Consider the following 22,713-nt stretch of genomic DNA (forward strand, 5'->3'; position numbering starts at 1 on the left):
GACACCTCAAAATCAGAACATGACTTGTGGCATACATATAGGATCTTAAACTCATAATGGGCCACTGAGGCATGCTGCAGGTAATATGTTAGCTACATATGAAATGCCAAGAAGTGGGTCATGGGTGCAAAACATTTGAGAACCATTGACATTTGGGTTTGATGACTTATTGACTCCTAAAATGGAAAAGCTAGCGGGACTCTGCATGTTCTGCTTGTATCTTTCATCTCACAGAACCATATGTTTTATCTCAAAGGACTGTTTTGTCTCATTGGACTGTATATTTTATCTCATAGAGCCATATGTTTTATCTCATGGTACTGTTTTACCTCATTCACCAGGACTGTATGTTTTATCTCATAGAACTGTATGTTTCATCTCATGGGACAGTTATATCTCATTGGACTGTATGTTTTATCTCATAGAGTGTATGTTTACATTTCTAGAATGAATATTGTTACCTGCTATTTGCAGTCAATGAGAATAAGAATAGATACGTTTCTAAACCATAATAGGTTATGGTTCATTAGCTTTTGACTTGTCACAAGGCCTTCATCACAGGAATGACTTCATGACTGGAACCACATGATCAACTGAATATTAATCAATATTGATGCACTGAGCATGAGTCTAAAAAGAGATGATTCAGTCCTGATACTCCTGGTGGACAAAGGTAGAGCAACTGTGGTTTTGAGTAGGAGGGACTAGGAATCAAACCTTTTGACATTGTTGATAGATGAGAAGAGATATGTAAGATTTAACAAAAATCCCACAAGTAAATACGAGAGTAAGTTCATCGATACCTTAAAGACATGGTAAAGATTTGTACTGCCATATTTATCCCACTAGTGAAGAGGTACCAAAGTTTTATGGACTCCCAGAGGTCGAGGTACATAAAGTGAACACACCATTGCATCCTGTTCTGATATGAGACACTGCATCAAAATACCTTGCAAAATTTTTGGGTCCGTTAGTTGGTCATGGTATATGTCACATTAAAAACTGTGCAGATTTTGTCCAGAAAATTAAGGATTTCAGAGTCACTCAAGGGAAAAAATTAGTATCCTAGTGAGCACCCTTTTTTCCAGTGTACCTGCTGATAGGGTCTCGGTAGCCATCCAAAACAGCTCTCAAAAGATACAGAGTTGAACACACTAGTTTGGCGTTAAAACAAATAATTACTTTCTTGAATTGGGTCTGGAACATTACTTATTTTACCTACAAGGGGAAGTTTTATCATAAGAAGATCAAGGCAGCAGACTAGACTTGCCAGTGTCTCATATCAGAGCAGCAGTAGACTCGCCAGTGTCTCATATCAGGGCAGCAGTAGACTCACCAGTGTCTCACATTGGGGCAACAGTAGACTCGCCAGTGTCTCATATCAGGGCAGCAGTAGACTCGCCAGTGTCTCACATCGGGGCAACAGTAGACTCGCCAGTGTCTCATATCAGGGTAGCAGTAGCATTATCTCATATTGTGGCAAATTTTTATATGGAAGACTTTGAAGACAATGCCATTTCCTCTGCATGCACTCCATCCTCTGGATTTGTGGTATCATTGCAATTTACTGCAAACCTACCCACACAGACCAGTATCTGACCTCCAACCACCATCTTGAACATAATTGATCAATGGTGAGAACTGTGTTGCATTGTGTGAACAGCATTGTTATTGTTGAGGAAGACAAGGTGTTGGAGTTTGATCATATTAAGAAAGCTTTGAGGGCCAGCAATTACAAATCTTATATGTAGATGTTTCCTGAAAAAGAACAGGAAGAACTCTCCGAAAGATTACAAAAGCTCTTACAAAAGCATGGAGCTAATGTAATCCACAAACTCTATAACACCATGCACTCAATCTTGGCACATCCAAAAGACCAAACTCCTTTGATTAAGAAGAGTACAGTAATCGATAAACTCTGGTGTGATAATTGTGGAAAAGACTACATGGGGATACTGCTAGAAATCTGGAAGCAAGAGTTAAAGAACACTTATACACCAGCAGAAAATCCCTGACAGCAGTTGATGAACATTGCAAAGAATCAGGGCATACTATTTCTTGGGATAACATCAGAGTACTGTACTTGGTAGAGAGAATAATACCCTGAGGAGAAAAATAAGAGAAACTATTGAAATCACGGGAGCCAGACTGTTGAACCATGATTCTGGAGTGGAACTTCTGCCATTGTACAGAAGGGTTTTGTCTTGTCATCAGTGTTCATTTGATCACAATTGATTCCAGTCCAGAACTCATTCCACTGATGAAGGCCTTGTGATACGGTCAAATTCTAAGGTTTTGTAACCTGTTATGCTGCAGAAAGGTATCTATACTTAGTATAGTTTCATGTTTTCATTTGGTTTTAAAGGATTATCTTCCTAAAGACTTGCTACAATTTTTACCTTTATCAGCAGTACATTGCTAGAATTGTGCAGACATGATGCCATTGGACCCTGCACATACATAGTGTGACATCTTTGTTTTTGTTGTGCATCCTTAAGTAATAAACTCATTTTTTTAAAAATTAAACAGAATTTGTTGAAATTTGATAGCATCCTGGCCTACCCCATCCAAGGTTTTACAAGTAGATTCTGATCTACCTTTAAAAATCTGAAAACCTTGAAAATCACCTCCCCATACTGTTGAACAGGATTTGACCAGGTTGACAGTAAGCATCCTGGTTTGAAGTCCTTCCAGTTCTGTACAGTTTATGCTGATATGCAAGACATATTACAGTTATGGTTGTAAATAAGGACTAGAAGTGCATTCAAGCATCATTTTTCGTAACTGGTAAAACAAAATGATAAGGTTTTTACTTCAGAAAGGCTGCACAATGTCCTTTGTATAATCTTTTATGATTAGAAGAAACAAACTCTGCAAAAGATTATTATAAAGCTTTTAGATATACATATGTTAGATATACATATATGAACATTATGGTATATGCATCATAGTTGCAACCATATCATCATGGGTATCTGCACGGGGAGGGGCAGTTACAGTGTGTGTGTGTGTCCCTTTTGATTATGGCTTATTATTAAGAATATCATGTTTCATTACATCTAGTTTTATTAGAATCTGTGTGAGTGTGTATGTGTGAATTGGATTTTTAACATAGCTTTAAAAAAAATAATCAGTTATATCGCTGCGATGTCTGCAGTGTGGCAGTTACTTAGTGATGTCTAGCACAGGGGCATCATGCCACAGACATGTAGCGTGATATCCCACCCAGTCTCATTATTCTGACACCAGTCCTAACACTAACCAGTCCTAATGCTGAGCATCTAGTGAGGCAGTTATTAGTACCAATTTTACTTATTAGAATCTGAAGTAAATGTTTATTTTAATATATTCTATGTACATGTACTTGTTAGTATGTACTACTGTATTTAAGGCAGGTGTCAGTCAAGTAAGCAGTCTGACACAAACTTAATTGGACCTCATATTTTGATAATAAGCAATATTTGGTTTATTAGTAATGAGTGATGGTGAATATAAACTAAGGTCAAGGTTCAAAGTGGAATGGCAAACTGTTGACATTATGAAGAGTTAAATTGACAGTAACATTAAACTAACAGTCGGAGGGAATGAATAATTGAATACCAAGCATGCAAATTGCATTTGAGCAGAGGTTATGATGCATTGAAACAATGCATATCTTTATAGTATATGATCCAATTTCCTATACTTGGCATTTTTATCAGCTATCATCTGTTATGAAATATTAATTTTGATACTGCAAGCTGTTTTTGTAATATGACAATGGCCTTTATTCTTTGCAAATCTACATAGTAGTTCATTGCATTGAAAGTCCCAACATAATCATAACCATCCATCTGTTTTAGTGCTACATGAACTTGTCGTACAGTGAAATAATTTTGGGACAGCCTGCTCCCCACCATCTGTCTGTCAATTAGTACTAGTTTGTTATTGCTGGTTCTGCTAAACTACCTGGAGGTGTGCCATAAAAAATATAATACATGTACTAGTGATCTGAGAAAACGTTAGTATAATGTTTTGCAATAAATGAAATTGTGTACATTTTATGAACTGTTTTGCCCTTACTGACTGCACAAGCAAATTCATTCGTACAAAGCATTACACCTGAGTTTTTAATTGAAGTCACAATGGTATCAAGTCAGGTATCTTAAGCAAAAAATAAATGCTGTGCCAGAAATGTAAAATATTTTACATTTATGAATCAAACACAAAGTCCATGTACTTTTTTTTTCTTGCAACAAATATGTTGTTGTTGTGGGATTTAACGCCATTTTGCAGCACAAGATAGGCTATACATGGCGGCCAGTATTAATGGTGGAGGAAGAACCAAGGAAAACCCTGGTAAGAACCACCGACCAACGAGATACTACTGGCAAACTTTCTCACATACCCACATTGGCCAAACCCGATACTCGAACCCACACAGGCAGAGGTGAGATGGCAGTGATCCGTAACGGTGAGCACTTTAGACCACTCGGCCACTCGGGGCCCTTGCAGTAAACATAATTTCATTGTGCAAAAACCAATATCTTCACATGTGAGAATATAAGGCTATGTTTTTCCCATGTGAAAACAGGAATTTGAAAAATATTAGAAATTATTTCACCAATATTTTTCTTTATTTCACATTTAAGTATATAATAAACTGAAGCCGAGTGGTCTAAAGCGCTCACCGTTACGGATCACTGCCATCTCACCTCTGTCTGCGTGAGTTCGAGTCTCAGCCTCGGCTAACGTTGGTACGTGAGAAAGCCTGCCAGTAGCTTATCGTGGGTCGGTGGTTCTTCCCGGGGTTTTCCAGGGTTCTTCCTCCACCAATTATACTGGCCGCCATGTATAGCCTATCTTGTGCTGAAAAATGGCGTTAAACCCTACAACAACAACAACAACAACAACAATAATAAACTGAAGTACATGTACATAATTTTGGTGTCAGAAAACAAAGAGAAAATAAATTGCTCCAGCAGCAAAAATATAATGTTCTACATGTATCTATTTGTATGAAGTAAGAAAGGTAAATTATATCATTTAGTGTAGGGTTATGAATGCAAAATATATTACTTGCCTAGTTGTTGTGTTTGATATATATATACATGTCCTTCATGATATAATGAACTACTGTGTGTTTTCTCCTTCATGGACAAATTCTGAGTGCTGTGACACATTATGCACCACTATTATGAAAGAATAATTAAGTGACTAAATTAATGTCCATGAATGTGCTAAATTTGTTAAGAAAAGACATGGAATAGCAACAGTAATAGATTATGTGTGTACAGTATGATATAGTCAATACAGCACATTAACTTTTCAAAATTGATGACTGCATGATAAAAATGAGTTTTTATTCACCTCAGCTGAATGAGGGATTACTTCACAAGACGTAAAATCTGTCCTATTGAACAAAACAGGCTTCCACTGTTCACAGAATACAGGATGCTCCTTAGGCACTGAACATGTGTCAGGTCCATATCTCAAGGGAATTGACAACTGTAAGAGTACAAGTGCTGCCTAATTACAAACTATAGCTTTCGTTCTGACATGCACTGATGATCTGATATAACATGAACGAAATAGGTCTTGGTTATGAAAGAGGCAAATACAAATGAAATAAAATCTTTTATTGTATTAAACACAGTGTTTGCAGCCAATGCAAATAATGCGGGTAGGTTTCAGGGAAATTTTCTTCACACGCTCATCCTTTGGACAAAATATATTGTAACATATATTACCAAGTCATCATTTTGCAGTACACTTATCCACAGTTTGCATGCTTACACAAACCACAGACATCCAATGCAAGTTGATGCTAAAATGGGTCCAGACAATGAAATGAATGAAGACAAAGATTGTAACTCATGATCTGGGGTGGGTGGCTGAGCAGTCTAAGGTGCTTGCCTTTACAGATCACTGACATCTCACTTTTGTCAGTGTGGGTTCGAGTCTCAAGCTCAGCCAATGTGGACATGTGAGAAAGCTTGCCATGAGCTTCCCAGGATTTTCCTGGGTTCTTTACCACAAACACTGGCCATCATGTGCTGAAAAATGGCACTAAACCCACAAAACCACAATCTAATGCAGTTTCCCAAAGATAAATATATAATAAAATGCAAGGTTTGTAACTTGAGAAATCATAGTTTTAACATCTTGTTCTTAATAATTTCTTAATGTTTTTTTCATTTACAGCGTTACTTTTCAAAAAGCTTTGCACAGTTTTTATGTTAATAGGTTTGGTTTTCAATGATCTATCATAACATTTTTATGAGTTACATATAAACACATGCAGAGTTAAAATGTCAAACTAACTTTATGACTCCAGCTGAATTACATTGAATCAGCTCTTTATCTCAACATGTAAATAGATTACAATGAGAATGCATACTGTACCTTTCTGCACTCAAATGCATCAGATTTGGGATGGGGTGCCTACCTGGATCTGGAGGGTTAGTTCTTCAGAGACTGTGGTATCAACAACCTAGATATAGCAGCATTTTTTCTAGCCCTAAAAGTTTGTGTGAGTGTCATTAGGCATCATGGAATTATGATCACTTCAGATGACTTGTCAGTTGTAGCATGCAGTAGTTCTTATAGATGCTTCCTGATGAGGTCACTAGCACACAATATTCTGCCCATTTTAGCGGGACAACGGGCAACATGGCCATTTCTCCTATAGCCAGTTACTAAAATTTACCATTTTTAACAAGGCACACTGAAGCAAGGTCAACTTATAAGTCATAAATATAGATACTAACAGAAAGCCTAATTTGCATTCTGTTTATGTATGTAAATTTCATAAAAGTATCTAGAGATTAAGTGAATTTATTTCAACTTCCAAACACCATATGAAGTCAACGGTCAATCTGCCAAATGACCACACATATGGCGGCTGATGATGTCATTCGGGTACTGTCTATTAGTAATGAGATTGTCAGTCCCAATTGTCTCTTTGCTGCACATGATCAAGATGGTTTGTAGACAATTCGGCCCAATGACCATTTAGCCCAACTTGGAATGAAAATAAGCCCATTCGGCCCAACTTGGACTGAAAATAAGCCCATTCGGCCCAACTTGGACTGACTGAAAATAAGCCCATTCGGCCCAACTTGGACTGAAAAAAAAACCATTTGGCCCAGCTTGGACTGAAAATAAGCCCATTCTGCCCAACTTGGGCTGAAAAAAAACCATTTGGCCCAACTTGGACTGAAAATAGGCCCATTTGGCCTAACTCAAAAGACATTATGGTCACACTTAACAAGATAACTCTGACAATAGGTTTAAAAAGTATTCCCCCCCAAAAAAACATATATAAATATTAAAACATATATATATTAAAATACAATTTCTGTATAATTTGTAATGCGCAAGATATATGATTTTATTTTTATATACACATATATACCTCCCACTGCTCTATACATCACACTCATTATGACCAAAACCACAAAAAATCATAACTGTACATGCTTCTGTTTCCAAAACTGGCAATTTAAAATATACTTTAAAAATATTTTTTTCTGTGTTTTCTCTCGCGTATATTTACATTACATAATTTAACATTTTAAAAAAATAAATGTAATATAAAATGGTCAGAGATCTTTTAAGTTGGGCCAGATTGTCTTTGGAATTGATCTGTGTCCATGCTGTCACAGTTGAATGCACATTATGCAGGAGTTGATACGGTACTTGTGTTATACATTTCAAATAAGTGGGCTTCCTGTTAGATCCAGCGCCAGAGCAGACATATTCACACCCTACTCATTTGAATAGCATGTTATATAAAATCAAGAGTATTTTTTTGTATGCTTACCTTCATGGACCTGACTCCAGTGGTGTATTGGTTAGAGCATCTGCCTTGGATGTGGGATGTCATGGGTTCGATCCCCAGCTAAGTCATACCATGACTTGTAAAAATAGTACTAAGAGCTCCCTCAATGGTGCTTTGCATTAAGAGATTAATGTTAATACTGGGCGGTCTGGTATTAGGATAATGTGACTGGGTGGGGCATGATGCCCCAGTGCTAAGACATCACTATAAACTGCCACACTGCAGACATTGTAGCGATATGACTGAAAAATTGTTAAAGTTACATTAAAAATCCAAATCACACACACACACACACACACACACACACACACACACACACAGAAACACACACAAGTTGACATTCTTTAAAGTTGTGATGTTTAGAATTTGTATATAGTGTCCACAAGAAATTTCTGGGTTGGGTGATTGGTGGGTGGGTGGGTGGGTGGAGCCAAAATAAAATGTGCTGTTCATATACAGCACAATGGATTTTGTAGTGGCCCTGGACTCTCTGCCTTCCCAAGCAGATGTCCATGCAGCCAGATTAGTGACAGAAATTATGCCAGAATGTCCAAGATGAAGCTGCTAGTGTACATGTAAATTGAGTGATGCCCACACCTTTGGCAGTAATAATAATAATAATAATAATAATAATAATAATAATGCTTTATTTATAGAGGGTGACTCATTTAAGTCAAGGACTATTCTCCCTTGAGGCCCTCTAAGGAGAGTATAACAATGCACATTATATGAAGATAGCAATAATTACTGTTTATTTTAACATGTTTAGTATTAAATACTAAAATTCCATTATCTATTAGAAGCACATAATGCTTATGATATCTCTTATTCTTAATACTTTAATATTATCAGCAGATTTTACATGTAGTGGAAGGTTGTAGTGGAAGCTAAGCAAGGGTATTTGTTTGGAATATAGGCATTGACATGTGTTTGGCTTGTAGTGAGATACGTTGATATTTTAATTGAATTGTATACCACAGAGTAAACAGACTGTTACAGAATATTTAAGAAATCATTCCTTTGACCCTAGAGAAGGCATATGGTTATCAAACATGCATGACTGTCATTATTAATTATGGGAAATGATTTATCTTACCCATTGTATATTGCATAGTCTACTGGCATAAATGTTCCTCTGATAACAACAGCAAGTGATGATAATTTAGAGCAACATGTATTGATGAAGGCTGATGAGAATATTATTGTTTTGAGTTTTTTTCTCCACTTCTGCGCTTTTTCATTATGTTCATTAAATGTTCCAGTTCCAGCCTGACAAATCTTCACATTCCAGTCATATTATATTTATTTACAAAAGGCTGTGATTAAATTTAGACTTATTTTCACTAGTTTTTGTTATCTTGGATACTGTGTCACACTATGTAATCCAAGTGTTTTATCATAAAGAAAAATTTAATACAATATTTTATCACATGACTGCTGTGTTATTATATTCAGTTTGGTTGTTGTTGTTGTTGTGGGGTTTAACGCCATTTTTCAGCACATGATAGGCTATGCATGGCGGCCAGTAGTAATGGTGGAGGAAGAACCCAGGAAAACCCCTGGAAGAACCACCGACCCACGAGAAGCTACTGGCAAACTTTCTCACATACCCACATTGGCCAAATCCTAGACTTGAACCTACGCAGATGGAGGTGAGATGGCAGTGATCCGTAACAGAGAGCGCTTTAGACCACTCGGCCACTTGGGGCCCCTGTTCAGTTTGGTGTTTTATGGCACAGCACCTCAAGTTGGCCATTAAGTGCTAAGACAATTGGAGTAAAGGACTCTCAGTACTAATTCAGTTCCCATATTAAACCTCTGCAAACACCTTGATATTAAAAATTCAAGAACTTTAAATTTCTGAGTTCTTATGATCAAGCCTATATTTATCAGTATAGATGAAAACCTGGATGTCCGCACCAAAGATTCAGGTTCTAATTTCAGTAATGAGTGTTCCAAATTCAAGACTGTTAAAGGACTTGAATTCCATCAATAAAACAATCTATTTTTTTCAGTTACAACTAGGATAAGCTTTCAAAAGATTATTTTTCCTAAAAAAGTAAATTGCATTATTAACCTATCCTGACCAGCCAAACCCATATGTACTCTATGTTATGTTCACCTATTTCCAGGCTGGTTCCCATTTTTCCATACAATTAGTATTGTGTCTCCTAAAGTGCCTTGCCCAGACACTAAAAAAGCTTTGCCTGGCTGATCGTATACTAGGATTTGAACCAACATTTATTTGATCGAGTGTCTAGCATGCTAACAAATGAACCATCATGGCTCCAGCTTTCATTGGTAGTCTTGTTTGACTTGCAAGAAAATGCTTTATGGACCTGCCAATTTTATTATTGGGTTGAGTATTAATAGTTACACAATAAATACTTTAGAAAGAAGGGTCTTTTAATTAGATCTTCAGTTTTAGTTGCAGTGAGACATCTTGGTAAGTGTCACTGTATGAAATGATGCATAAAAGTTCAGATTGATATTATTTTATCACCGATTATCACATGTACCATGGGATGAGATTTTAACAGTATTACATCAAAATATTACAAGTGCTTTGATGTAAGAAAGGAACACTTAACTTGACATGCAGATCCATCGATGTAATATCCACACTGATCATTCAGGACTAAATTAATGAAAACATACCTTGCCACTTAAGTTTGTCCATTTCAGAGCACATTTTCTGAAAGATTTCTTTGTCCAGATGCATGGGAGACTCAATAATATAAAAAAAGATGGAGGATTTGATGCAATTTCCTTCCCCCATCTGTAGTTTTGCTTCTGACTTTTGTCTACTTTAATGATTGCCAGTGATTCTGATAATGCTCTGACCCTCATTGGCCCATCTTATTTTCTTCAAATCCCAAACCTGCTTAAGAAATGTATACGAGACCCATTAGCATCTCTGATCTGACTTAAGTTGAACTGAATAATCTATTACGTAGTGCTGTAGCGCCAGTATGGGAACCATTTCCAGGTCATTACAAATATGGCTTATTTTGCTGACTATGCTCTCATTTTTACAAGATAATTACTTTATTGTACTTTGTAGTCATAATCATGGAATAGACAATTGTTATAGTTTGCTGTGTAGAGAAGGCACTACATGTACAGTAGTGACTATATATAAAATGGAGTGTACTATTGAGTGTAGTTCAGTGAACAATGACAGTGAAATGTTATTCTCTTGCTGTACTTCTCTCACCAAAAGCAATTTTCACTCAGTTACACCTTAAGAGTGGATACTACTAGGTGCTTTTGTAAATTACCTCTGTAAACATGTGGCAAAAGTATTTGATCCTTGTGGTCACATGATCAGTCATAATCAATTGAGTCAAGTGCCTGATAGCTGACTCTACCCGCCAGTCTTGGATATTTCACTGTGGGTTTACTTCATTGGATGCTTCAGAGACATGAGTGGAAATTGTCAGTACACTTGATGTGTACTGCACCAGTGATTTAAATTCAAGATAATATCAGACAAAAATGTATTATCTTTTTCTTAATTCCTTTATCATTCTCATGAAGCAGGAATTTTAGTATTAGTATTTTGTCTCTTTTAGGCAAGGATGTAAGTGGCCAATTTAGCTAATGTGGTCTAGCCACTAGTGGACTCAGAAGTTCGATAATGGATGGGTCTGTTGCTACAGCACAAGTAACTAACACCTCCATGACCAGCGCAGCCAGCCCCTCGCAGACCAACAATACAACAGGTTGCGTATATTTTCACTTTCAGGAATAATTTGTATTTTGAGAATTTCCTAACCAACCACTCTTTAATGATAGTCAGCTTTTCTAATATTGAAGCTTAATGCTTGGCTTGATATGACCTGATCATTACAGTATGTGATATCAGTATGACTTTCACTTCTTATAAAATTGCATCCATAGAGCTCTGAGCTGTGGGAAAGCTTGGACAGAAAATGATATGATTATCACTTCCATCTATTATTTATTAAAACTAAAAAAATCTTACTCAGTTTTATAACATGTAATTGCATTAATAGTCCAGGCTTTCTCATTTGCAAATAAAAATCTTTTCTGTGTGTATTTGACATAAAGAATCTTTAATTTTCAACCTGTACAAATATGATATATTTGTAATTACTCATTCAGCTATTTCCTGGAATATATTTGTGGACACTCATGCATCAGTCCCTTTGAAGGGCTCTTGATTTTGTGACATCACCATCTTTCTATAAAATGTAGCATATAATCTCAGTTATTTTGTCAGTGCATGTCTTTTATTGTTTTCTCATTACAAAAAAAAAACACCGAAGATAAATAGGCACTTAAATTTGTTCAAATATTTACATCAGTACTCTCAGGGATGTGTGTGTGATTTGGATTTTTAACATAGCTTTTAAGAATTGTTATCGCTACGATGTCTGCAGTGTGACAGTTTTTAGTGATGTCTAGCACTGGATAATCATGCCACAGACATGTGGCATGATTTCCCACCCAGTCGCATTATCCTGACACCTGCCAACCAGTCTTAACACTGACCTCTTAATGCTGAGCGCAGAGCAAGGCAGCTGTTAGTACCTTTTTTGTAAGTCTTTGATATGGGTCAGCCGGGGATCGAAACCACGACCTCAAGCATCCGAAGCGGATGCTCTAACCACTAGGCCACTGGAGCGGTTCTCTCAGGGATGAAGGTTTTAAACTTTTTCTTAGATATGTACAGTTTTTGATCTTATTCAGTTCTGAATTGAGTTTTGAGAAACCATTCTCCCACTAACTCTCAATTTAGAAAGGTATCAGAGATAATTTAATAGAGTTAAGTGTATCCTGGCACACAGATTTATTTCAAAATCAGCAATCAAAATACATGGTCAGATTTGCTTTAAATATTTTCCAGTTTAAGTTCAATTTATGCCTATTGATAATGAATCTATAATCCTCAGTATCAATTTTGCCTCCAGTGTGTAAAATATTCCCAAATTCCCAATTGACAACACTATTTGCTGTTCCTAAATATGAAGACCCATCTTTGATAGAAATTACATGAGGAATATCATTGTTTTGAGCCAATTTGACCTGTAAAACTGTTAAATCCTGCTGACAGGTTGTCTAACATGGTGTGTCTTTGGGAAGAGCACATAGCTCCCATTTTTTGGGGTGTGATATAGCCAGTAATGTGTGAAAAGACTTGGAAGGGTACTTAGCTCCCATTTTCACAGTGTGATATATCCACTAATGTGTGAAAAGCTTTTGTGTGTCCTTTGGAAGGGAACATGGTTTCCATTTTGTAACATGATATTCTGTTGACTAAAGCACACAAAAAAATATCTGTAGAATCTTGGCAAGTATGACATGCCTCGTGTAATGATCCCCATGCATTTAAAATAAAATGCTGGGATTATGGGTTCCCACCTGTCTAGATATGTGTACATGTATTTGTACCTGCCTGTAATCATGCATAACTAATGCCATGCAGCTCATCTTTCAGCCTTTAAGATGGAGATTTCAGCCATTGGGATATGATTTAGGGTTTTACATTGGTTGAAGAATTTTGATCCATATGCTGGGAGCAGAGTAAACAAGAATGGAGACCCTTTTGCATTAAGATATAGAAGTTCATAAATTGGGAGGTCAGAATTATAGCAGTAATGGTGAAAAGCTATGCAATATTGTGCAGCTTTGTTGCAGACCACCAGTACTTTAAAAAAATCCAAGTCTTGTTTGGTCTGTAGAAAGTTTGGAGATAGTTTTTCAGTAATATTGCATCGAAAGTTGCATCTTATGTCTTGAGGATTTTACATTTTGTACCTGGATCTTTTTACCTTTATTTAAAAGTGTTGCAACCTGGAATTAAACTGTCAAGGCAATATTTTGTGTGCCTCTGTCTTCCTGCAGTGATCAAGATATTGTATTTATTACATTGAATGGTATACTGGCAGTTTTGGGTGGAAAAAATGTCCCCCATGCTCACAAAAGGAGCAACATTACTTCCTAAAGACTTTAGCTGGATTTGGGATGGTTTGTTGTCCAGTGTCCATCTGTTATCCAAGATCTGTCTTGCTATTGCTACTTTTCTTGAAAGGATAGTCATATCACCATGGGGTTTTCAGTGAAAGGCTTCTTACTTCGGTTGTAAATGAAGATGGGGGGTGATTTTTTAAATTCAAAATGGCCACCATATTGAAAATCTTTTCATCACTACTCCTGTTGAATAGAGAGTCATATCGATTTGTTGTTTTAACTTGAAGACTTCTTTCAATATCTAGTTAGTCTTACATAAAATTGTGCTGCTAAGACAGCCAATATGACCATTACTTGCTATCTTATTATGTTATTGCTATTCTGCCTACCGCTTCAGTGGCCTAGGTGGTTATTCATTACTTTAAACTGCCACACTGCAGACATCATAGTGATATAACTGAAAAATTGTTAAAACTACATTAAAAATCCAAATCACACACACACACACACACACACACACACACACACACACACACACACACACACACACACAGGCATTCACACACACACTATTCCTCCTTGATGGATCATAGTATCAACCTTGGGTTTTCAACAGAAAGCTTCTAGGGATGTCTGCTTGGTTCTGTTCTAATTAAAAACTTTTTATTTTACAATCAGTTAGCTGCTTACTTGAAAACTTTGTTTTTGCTAACATTTATCACAGATGGTTTCAACACACAGCATTTGATATAAGGAATTGGTCTTGTCTTCAATTCGTAAAAAATTCTTTTCAGTAATTTGTGCATGAGTCCCATTGAGGAACTGTTTTGGTTATATTTTCACTGCTTAATATTTACCACAAACATTTTTGCAAGGATTGTGTTGATGTGTCAGTAAGATCTATTGTTAAATATTATCAGTTTGTTCACAAAGAAAGAAAGAAACACGCAAATGTCATTAGCATTACAAAATATCCTATTCCAAATAATTGTGCTTGTGCTTTATGCAAAGGTTTAAGAATTATCACAGTGACTGTATTTTGCAGAGATTTCGAATGATTCATGTACAACTCTTCCAAAGCAGCTGGAGGACATTCCTGTGGCCATGGATTTTCCCAAGGTCCGCCAGCGCTGGAATACAAATGAGGTAGATAAGTTCAGTGCATAATAGTGATGATGGTTTTGGTCACAAGAGTCTTTCCTTGACGATTTTCTTCTGTATGATTGAATTGGTCATCGTAGCAAGGTGCTTATGATAACAATATACTAATCTGTAAAAAATTTGTATTGCAGCGTATTTCATCATAGTAATTTTTCACTTTTATGTTGTGCCAGCATTAGCATAGGGTGAGACCTTGTTTTCTAGGTGTGATACCTAGGGGTGGCTTTGACAGAATAATCATTGGTTAGGGTTTTGGTTACAGTTTTTCTATATGGTCACAAGTCTGTTACCCTGGGAAGGAAAACTGTCATGCTTGGACATTAGGATTAATGATGTCTTTCCTTTCATACATATTTACGCCAACACTTTTCTGTCGGCAAAGTTAAGTTTAATTGAAAATCTTAGTTACCTATAATTAAAGTTTTTCTCTTTTGGTTACAAGTGTCAAGCTGTATAAGTAATAGCATTTACACTTTGACTGTAGAATCAGGAAGTTTTGCCTTTTCACATTCAGGCACATCCTCCCTCCCTTTTACCACAGGTAAGGTTAAGATTCTTTGAAATTCTTGATTAGGTTTTCAAATCAAGTTTTTCAGTATGGTGATAGGTCCCAAACTAAGAAATGGATGGCTATCATATTTGGACTGTAGAATTAGTAAGCTTTTCCGATTCATGTTATTTCACCTTTGTCCACCTTTGACATTGCATGGCCATTTTAAATTGATAATATATGTTGGGGAGGGGCATAAAATTCTTGAAATGTCTGGTTAAATGATGCTGTAACAAGAGATCATATGCAACTTGATCTGTAATTTCATTCTTACCATCATAGCATATCTTAAAATCAGCTTTCTGGGAAGGACAGAACGCATATTCATGTCCTTTGAACTTAATTCCAATCACTGAAATTCGCGTTTCCATTCATCTTTGAATTTCATGAGATATTTCAGTCACAGCGAATTTGGCAATTTCACATTTTGAGATAAAGTACACTTACACACCTTGACAGATTTTAAATACTGAAACCAAGTGACCCTATTTTATACTGATTCAGATAGTAATCTAACTATAATCAGTTAATCTCAGTGATCCTTTTGGCATTGCTTCTGATCACACACAGTATAATCCCAGTTGACGGACTTCAAACATTGAAGCCACCTGACCCTGCCAACAGAATCAAAGGGGTGTTATTCATTATGCTGCTTGTAATTAGCAGTTGGATTGTCTTGCCTGGCTTAAGCCAAACCGGTCACATGATCAGAGGCTGTATTACGATAAATATACTGAACTAGAAGCATGATCCTTTTTTTTTATTGCAGTTCTCCTTTTAAACATGCATAGTTAGTTCTTTATTGGTGTCCATTTTTGGTCATTTAATTGGTTATTTATCATGTCTTCTGTACACACTGGTTTAACAGTGCTTGCATAGATTTAACCCGTTATTTTTTCCCTTTGATATTTTTGTTTCACTTTATTATTTTGTTGTTGGGCAGTATCTTTCAACCATTTTCAGTAGTGCCACAGCAAATTGGCAAGCGTGGTCACAAGAGGGTGTCAATTGACACCTGCCAACCTGTCAGGTGTGCACCAAGTGTGAACATTTACAACCCTTTTTATACTTTGTGGGTGAAAAATATATGGAATTTAGTGGAGAGCCATCTCTTACAAATGTATGAAGATTAAAGTGTTTTATTTCCTCTTAACAGAACTCTACTCCCATCCCACTCCCATACAGTTCCAGGAATGGTAATTGTATGGGCAAATGTAAATCACCAACTGACTGATTACACTACCAGAAGGCATCATAGGCACTCTCTAGCAAGTTGCCAGCAAACCAGAGCAAAGCCAGGCCTTCCTGAAAGAATAAATGTGATGAATGAAGAAAAAAAATTAAGTTCCTCTGTCACACAGAATATTATTGCATGATTTTGTTTTGGAAAGACTTTTTGCATTCAGTAGCATCAAGAAAAATACCCTTTCTGAGATATGTTGCATAGATATTTTGAATCACAAAAGTTTTTGTGGAGATGATTCCCATGTATCAACTAGGAAACAAAATTAAGGGTGAGATAGAATCTAGTCACATGCATGGGGAACTTGTTTATGTGACAGTTGCATTTATCTGACAGAAGAGTTGGGAATCATTTTATTATTTTATGTATAGTCAAATTAATGGTTGTTTGGGCAATAAAACTGACAGATCTGATGTTAAATCATTGTCGAAGGTTACTATATGCCTTCTTTATTCACTTTTAACTTTAGTAAATTAAACTTTGGATCATAACTAGACTTTTGTGTCTGCATTTGTGTTTCTCTTTATATTTTTTTATTTACAATTTTCAGGAAATTGCTTCCATCCTAATTGCTTTTGACAAACATAAAGAATGGCAACAGAGGGAGCTGAAAGTGAGGTATATATAATTTATTTTCTTCATTATTTTCAAAATTGCATGCATGTTTCTGTAACACAACTAGTAATAACAGAACCATAAAATTTCAGTATGGGATTTACTTGTGCGTGCTTTGGTGGGTTAAGACAGATATAAAAATAATTGCTGTATAGTGATCTAAATTTTCAGAAGCGGATGGAATCCTAAAGTAAAACCTGTTTTATCAGTCACCTTTATATAAAGGTAACCTGCCGACAATGGTCAGATTCATTGGTTCCATAATTTTTGGCTGTAAGAATGTGCTGTCTTATAAGGTGGTCATCAGTCGGTTCATTGTGCTCAGTGGTCACCATAATTGGATCCCATTACAAAGAATTTCTATGTATAGCAGTCCAGTTAAATAAAAAATTGTCAAAGCTTGTATGTTTTACGTGGGGATTATTTGGAATTTATTTCATTGCTTTAGGTTTAATAATAACCAAAAATGGTCTATGTCCTTTGCTGTGAGATTTCCAAATGATGATTACATTTTATTTGCTCTCCCTCTAGCCTTTATCACTTTTATTGCCTTGCTCTTTATAAAGGACTCATATATGATAGCTTAGTCGACAAGGTAAACACTAAACACTAGTTAGACTGTATGCATGGATGGGGGATGTATAAAATATCAGTGCCAAACATATTTTCGTACGAAGAAATACACAGTTTATGAAACTGGAATAATACACGTAACTTACTGTATTTTCTGCATGTTTTCATATGGCAAGAAAAACCTGCTTTTGATGTCGGCACAAATACACAAATATTTTTGTTTGTATCAAACAAATGCCAAGATATCCAAGCCCAAGCAGCTAAAGTTACACATGTTATACAGTGTATCTCCGCAATAACACAATTGTTGGGGTCCATAAAACCTGACCATGTTATGTACTGAACTGTGTTATAACCAACCAAGTCAGTTACCTAAAGAAAATGATGCATGCACCAAACAAATGGTGGTGGTGGTGAAGTAACAGAGAGGGTGCAAAAATACATGCTTCACAGTTACCTTCGTAAATCAGTGCATATCAAAGGATAAATACACATGTAGTGGAAACATACAGACTAAGCATGACATTTTACTCTAGTCAGAGAACACCAATGCATTGGTACATATACATGTATATGCATCTGTAATATATGGCATGAATAGGATATCAAACCATGTACTCACCCACCAATCAATAATACATGTAATTCCATCAGAAATATGAACACAATTTTCTATAGTCAGTACTTTTGCCCTAGAGCATTATGAATTTGAATTCATTGGAAAAAATAATAGGAAATTAAGAAAGATGAAGCACATTTATGGTTAAGTATATCCAAAGGTTAGTAAGTGGTATCTTTATAAATTGCATGCTGCTAAAATGCTCTCATCTGTGAATCGTAATACTTGATTGTTATTTTCAAAAATGAATTGATTTCCTTCTGCTTTCTATGACAGTAACATGTGCTGTCCTTGGATAGTCAACTCTTTAGCACATCTCTAGCTAATTTTGATTGTTTAACACCAGACTTAATCCAGGGCATCAATCTTCTCTTTAACAGCAAAAGCCCTATGTTTCGTTATATTCCTATCCATTGTAAATGCCCACTAATTTAAAGTTTTACACCTATACAGCAAAAGTAATTTTCAATCTATCATGAGTTCGTTGTTATTGGGAATGGCTGATATTATTCACTGGTCAACTGATTGTGTCTAACAACAGCACCCAGTTAATAAACATGCGTTGGTGGCTTTTTATATTTTTTGTGTTTTATAAATCATTGCTACATAATTTGAACAAGTTTTAGGTATGCAGTTGACTTTGATGATTAGCAGTGTTCTTAAATTAATTGATTTATAAATTCAGGTTATAATCTTGTATCAACCAAAACATTGTTTTGTGCATGGTTGTGTATGGAGCATAAAGAACAAGCATATGTCTGCTGTTGTTTGAACAACAGTTGTACACAGAATGCATTGCAGACAAACACAAAAAAAGACTTAATTGCTTTATTGTTTGTGGATCAGTAATAATAAGATTAACATTTATGAGCTGACATCTTTCAACAATAAACTTAGATACAAATTCTCAAAAGGCCTAGCCAATGATTCAGGTACTCGTATTGCTGATATTCTTTATTTTGGCACAATACTTAAAAAATTGTTGGAATTATACATGGAGTGTACTTTAGCAGGGTCACACTGTTTTAGGCTCTGTGATAAGTTTCACATCAAAGGTATCATGCTTACAGTAACAAAATAAAAAAAAACACCATTAGAGCAATTTGGTGGCCTTGTGGTTAGAGCATTTGCCTTGAATGCAGGATGTCCCAGGTTCGAACCCTAGCCGAGTCACACCAAAGACTTATTAAAATGATACTAGCAGCTGCCTTGCTAGGCACTCAGCATTAAGAGGTTAGAGCTAGGATTGGTTGGCCTGGTGTCAGGATAATGTTACTGGGGAGGACATCATGCTACATGTCTGAGGCATGATGCCCCTGTGCTAGACATAACTATAAACTGTCACACTGCAGACATCATAGTGATATGACTGATCATTTTTTAATGCTGCATTAAAAATACAAATCTCACATATACACGCACATAAAAACCAACATTGAGAAACAGAACTTTACATGGGAAGTAAATGAATCAACTATGCTTTAATCTCATCAGCATCTACCACCCATCAGCATCTTAATTATTATCCATTGAAACTGATTATTACTTATTTGACTGGTATGTGACTGAATGCTAGTTTTAATGTTATTCACAATGAAAGTGTTAAATAGTTTTCACTTTTTATATAGTGCAATATAATCTTGTATCTTGTTCTGATGGAAATTTGTTTTCAATGGGTGGCTAATATTATTTAAATAAACATTAGTTATTATATATGTGTCAATGGCCTAATGAAATCCAAAATGTGATTCTAATAACTTCTGGCATTTGTTTTATACATTTGCTTTTTTGAGGCTATATCTGAAGACAAACAAGACATTCATCCAGAGAGCAAAAGTTGTGTCCAAAGATATCATTACATAAGCAGTCTTTTAAAATGATGTCCAAAAAATGCAAGGTATGAAAAGATTGGCAGCAAAACAGAATTTGTGCCATTATTATCAAATAGCATCTGAAGATGTGCAAAAGATATGGTAGCAAAAGTTTATTATGGATTATTACAAAAAGTTGTATCACTTTTACTGAATGAGTCTCACCATTGCTTATCAAGAGCACTTGGAACGCATAAGGCTGGCGGTGGTTTTATTTGCCAGTCAATATTAATAATAATGCACCATCAGAAATTGAACAAGAAAAACAGTGGAGTTGAATATCGGCTTAAATATGGGCTACATTGTTTTTATCAAATTGCTTCAAATCAGAAAATGCCATCTTGAAAATCATGTTTGATTCAAGGTAAGTTTCTGCTGGCAGTTTGGTATGCATTGAAGTTTTTGTGAAAATGATGTAGTGCATTGATGATGCTGATTTATCTACTGTTTGTCTCTGCACTTTTTCTTTTTGGTCAGAGTAGCTTCGGTTATTTCATACACTTCAACCAATTGTTTAATCTGTTGATATTTTGAGTTTATCCCAGAAAGCTTAAGCAATTGAAAAGGCTGATGTTGTTGGTTGGGTGGTGAGACTGATAAATTTGGTAGCTGATGATAGCTTATTTAGATTCTTGAAACATTTCAGGCCTCCAACAGGATCTATGTTGCTGTTCAATCGTAACCAGGTCAGGTATCGAAAGGATGGATACTGCTGGAAGAGAAGGAAAGATGGAAAAACTATCAGGGAAGATCACATGAAGTTGAAAGTTCAGGGAGTAGAGGTTAGTAATATGGAAATATACGACAGATTAATTGGGGGCCCTGAGTGGCTGAGTGGTCTAAAGTGCTCTCCGTTATGGATCATTGCCATCTCACCTCTGCGTGGGTTCAAGTCTCCGATTCTGCCAATGTGGGTATGTGAGAAAGCTTGCCAGTAGCTTCTTGTGGGTCGGTGGTTCTTTCAAGGGTTTTCCCGGGTTCTTCCTCCACCATTAATACTGGTTGCCATGTATAGCCTATCGTGTGCTGAAAACCCTACAACAACAACAACGACAGATTAATTCTTCAAACAGTGTGATGTAATCAGCTCAGGAATTATTGAAGATAGCTGATGCAGTTTGATGAGTACATTGTAACGGGTCTTATGGTTCATACAGGTCTTGAAAAACAGTTTTATTTGATGTCTTATCTTGAAAAACGTAACACATTAGAAAAGGTGGGAACAGCCAGTGAAAAGTCAGAAAAGTCTTAAATTTGCAGTGGCAGCTTGTTAAAAAGCCTTTAATTTTCTCAAAATTGCAACTTATTACTATTAAATGTTTTATTTGTATCTATCTATTTGTTTTGGGACTTCTGAATGATAATGATTGTTCAAATTCTTCATCGATTACATTGATTCATATACCTACAGTAATATCTCCATTCTTATGGCCAGACTTTTATGCATTTTTACTCAAACTTCCCAAAACTTAGTTCATATTAGTAAGTGAATGCAACTGTCATATGAAAAATGGTGAAATTTGATTGTCATCTGCTTTTTTGAAGACAGATTCTAAGAACAATTATACCATATACCAGTCAGCTACCCCCCCCCCCCCACCGCAGCTGGTGGATAAGAACCCATATTCATGGTATATCACCCTCTGAAATCTGATAAATCAGCCTTCAGACCTATCTTGGTGTATTATATGGTTTTTGGGGTGATTGTAGCTAAAACTGACAACCAGAGTGCAAAGTCAGAAAGCACAAGCAACTAACATTTACTATTTAGTTCAGTTTTTTTATTTTTAAGTCAATAGAAAAGGCACAGGAATCAAATAATCAAGAAGACAAGTTTAGTGACATAGAAGAATCATGAAGAAGTACGATGTAAAGATTGGATAGATCTCAGATGTTACAATGTAGTGTTTTGACAAAGAGCATATGCAACTGGAAAATTAGTACCAGCTTTTTTCACCCTGCTGTTATTGCATGCATGTTGATGTTATGTTTCAAGATATACTGTTCACATTTTATTTGGATGATGGGCTTAACACAAATACATTAAAAAAAGGTTTTAGAAGTTTACTTTAAAAGTGGATAAATTAATTTAAGTAAGCCCTTAAAAAAAAATTATAACAAGCTTTGAAAAGTACTTAAATTTGGTACTGGGATTTTTATATGAACCATGGATTTCGTCTTGTTTGCTCCATTTTGGATAGAATTATGGCTAATGACAATTAACTTCAAGAACCATTAAGTATATTCAGATACAATTTTGCGTGTATGTTTTCTCATAAACTTACATATGCCTTGTATGGATTTTGTCTTAATTGTAAGAGT

At 35.9% G+C, this 22,713-nt stretch overlaps 1 protein-coding gene across 4 annotated transcripts in view; it reads left to right on the forward strand.

Moving 5' to 3' along the window:
* Positions 1-22,713, forward strand: part of LOC149781586 (calmodulin-binding transcription activator 2-like) — a 164,885-nt gene that overhangs the window by 48,115 nt on the left and 94,057 nt on the right. For all 4 annotated transcript variants that reach the window (XM_089935635.1, XM_089935633.1, XM_089935636.1 and 1 more), the window contains exons 2-5: positions 11,398-11,547; positions 14,805-14,905; positions 17,264-17,331; positions 21,038-21,173. In XM_089935635.1, the coding sequence (XP_089791761.1) occupies positions 11,463-11,547; positions 14,805-14,905; positions 17,264-17,331; positions 21,038-21,173 (390 nt within the window). In that variant the 5' untranslated portion in view covers positions 11,398-11,462. The remainder of the gene's footprint in view (positions 1-11,397; positions 11,548-14,804; positions 14,906-17,263; positions 17,332-21,037; positions 21,174-22,713) is intronic.

This window comes from Sinohyriopsis cumingii, chromosome 15, assembly GCF_028554795.1.
Source record: "Sinohyriopsis cumingii isolate HCF-2022 chromosome 15, ASM2855479v2, whole genome shotgun sequence".
NCBI lineage: Eukaryota > Metazoa > Mollusca > Bivalvia > Unionida > Unionidae > Sinohyriopsis > Sinohyriopsis cumingii.